General features: G+C 56.4%; 1 protein-coding gene across 1 annotated transcript; it reads left to right on the top strand.

The window, feature by feature from the left end:
* Positions 1–203: 203 nt before the first annotated feature.
* Positions 204–629, top strand: SDRG_17275 (hypothetical protein; the record flags this gene model as incomplete). The annotated part of the gene is made up of 2 exons (XM_008623515.1): positions 204–457; positions 518–629. The coding sequence occupies 2 exons, from the start codon at positions 204–206 to the stop codon at positions 627–629; spliced, it is 366 nt and encodes a 121-aa protein (XP_008621737.1).
* Positions 630–1,654: the final 1,025 nt, after the last annotated feature.

Below are 1,654 nucleotides of genomic sequence, written 5' to 3'. Positions count from 1 at the left end.
GCATTAGAAGGGATGCGGGCTCCTTTTCCCTAATGTCTTCTTGGTGCTTGAGCGTTTGAATCTTGTCGTCCAGAAACTCGAGAGCTTGGGAGTTGATGGTCGAGGCTTGCTCGCATCTCTGCGAAGGAGATTGACCGCTCGCTACTGCTGGTTGGCGACGCGCATGCATCCAGCAGAACGAGATTCGACTGAAGAAGCTCGACATGGAGAACATTGAGCTCACGACGCGCTTGAAGATCTGGGAGGGAGCCATCTTGGTCGAGCACCAAGGAAGGGCGACGATCAGGCACAAGATTGAGCAGCTACTCAAGTTGAACGCGAGTGAGGCTGAGATTGCAGCGCTCGTCGAGCAGTACAAGGCGCAGTACAGTGACTATGGCTACAAGCGCGAGGAGACCATCGCGTTTCATTCACAGCGCGTGCGCGACCCCTTTTTGCCGACGCAGGACATCGAGATGTGGCCGCGGGATCTTGACAAGCTCCGTAGGACAACAGCGCCGCTTGGTTGTGGTGATAGGCCGCTGGGTGAGCTCCCTTGCGAAGGTGTGCAGGGCCGCGTCCAGCTTGGGGAAGCTATCCATTCGTGCCAAGCGTGTGTGTTTGCTGACCGCTGCTCGTATCTTGACTGAAAGATGACAGTCTAGGCTGCAGCGGGTTTTTATCGAGTGCTCAGTACATCCAGCGCAGGCGTGCTGGATTCGGTGCGTCTGTCAAAGAAACTGCGGAAGTATTTCATGCAGACGTTTGTATGTTGCTCGACCGCTGCGATGGTGGCAACGTCTATGAGCGCGTTGCTGTGTCCCGGAATGTGGCCTGCCGAGTCGACGATCCAGTGCACTGCCCGCGCCGCCGAAGTGATGGATTGATGTCAATACAACACCGACTGCCGCTGGACAGTGCCACAGACCACGCGAAGTTGCCACGCGAGTGCCGTGGCGGTGATGGCCAGCACCTCGATGTTGACGGTTGAGGTAGCACAGGATCCCGAAATTCTTTTGCCCACTCTTACACCGTGCGTTGTCAGCTTGGTTCACGCAGGCAAACACGACTTCCTCTTCCCCGTCAATCGAGTCGATTGAGCGGTATTGATGGTTAAGACGTGTGTAGGGACGTGATCGGAGTGCGCCACCGAAAAGTCGCGTCCAATACGTCGAGGTCAGCTGGGGCCGGGAATCGGAGCCTGCCCGAACTGGGAATGAGCGAGCACCCAATACAAACTGTGTTGGTCTTGGTATAGGCCATGCGCAGCGGTGGCGCGAAACCAAACACGGCGCAGCGAGTACGGTACGCGCTCCGAATCGTGGTGCGGATCGGCCACGGGCGTGACGCACGTATGCATAACCGCGCGCGCCAATTTTCTCGGCGGGCATAGAGACGACAGACACCAAACTCGAGGTTCCGAGCGAGGCCGCTCGCACAAGAAACTTAACGAATCTTGGATGGGTCGTCTTCTCGATTGACAGCGGTTTGGTTTTCGTGTTACGAGCATGTCAATGTGTAATGCGAGCTCGGTTGCATGGAGCCGAGACAGGACATTGAGCTCAATGGGGGTACGTTTGTCGATGCACACTTGTAGTTGAAGCACCCAAATGGGAGCGAGACCCGAGATGTGCTGGAAATGATGTTGCTCGAAGATATGCCTTGGACATGCCGC

The sequence above is a fragment of the Saprolegnia diclina genome (assembly GCF_000281045.1).
Source record: "Saprolegnia diclina VS20 unplaced genomic scaffold supercont1.240, whole genome shotgun sequence".
Taxonomy (NCBI): Eukaryota; Oomycota; class Saprolegniomycetes; order Saprolegniales; family Saprolegniaceae; genus Saprolegnia; species Saprolegnia diclina.
This window is presented reverse-complemented; position numbering and strand designations above follow the sequence as displayed.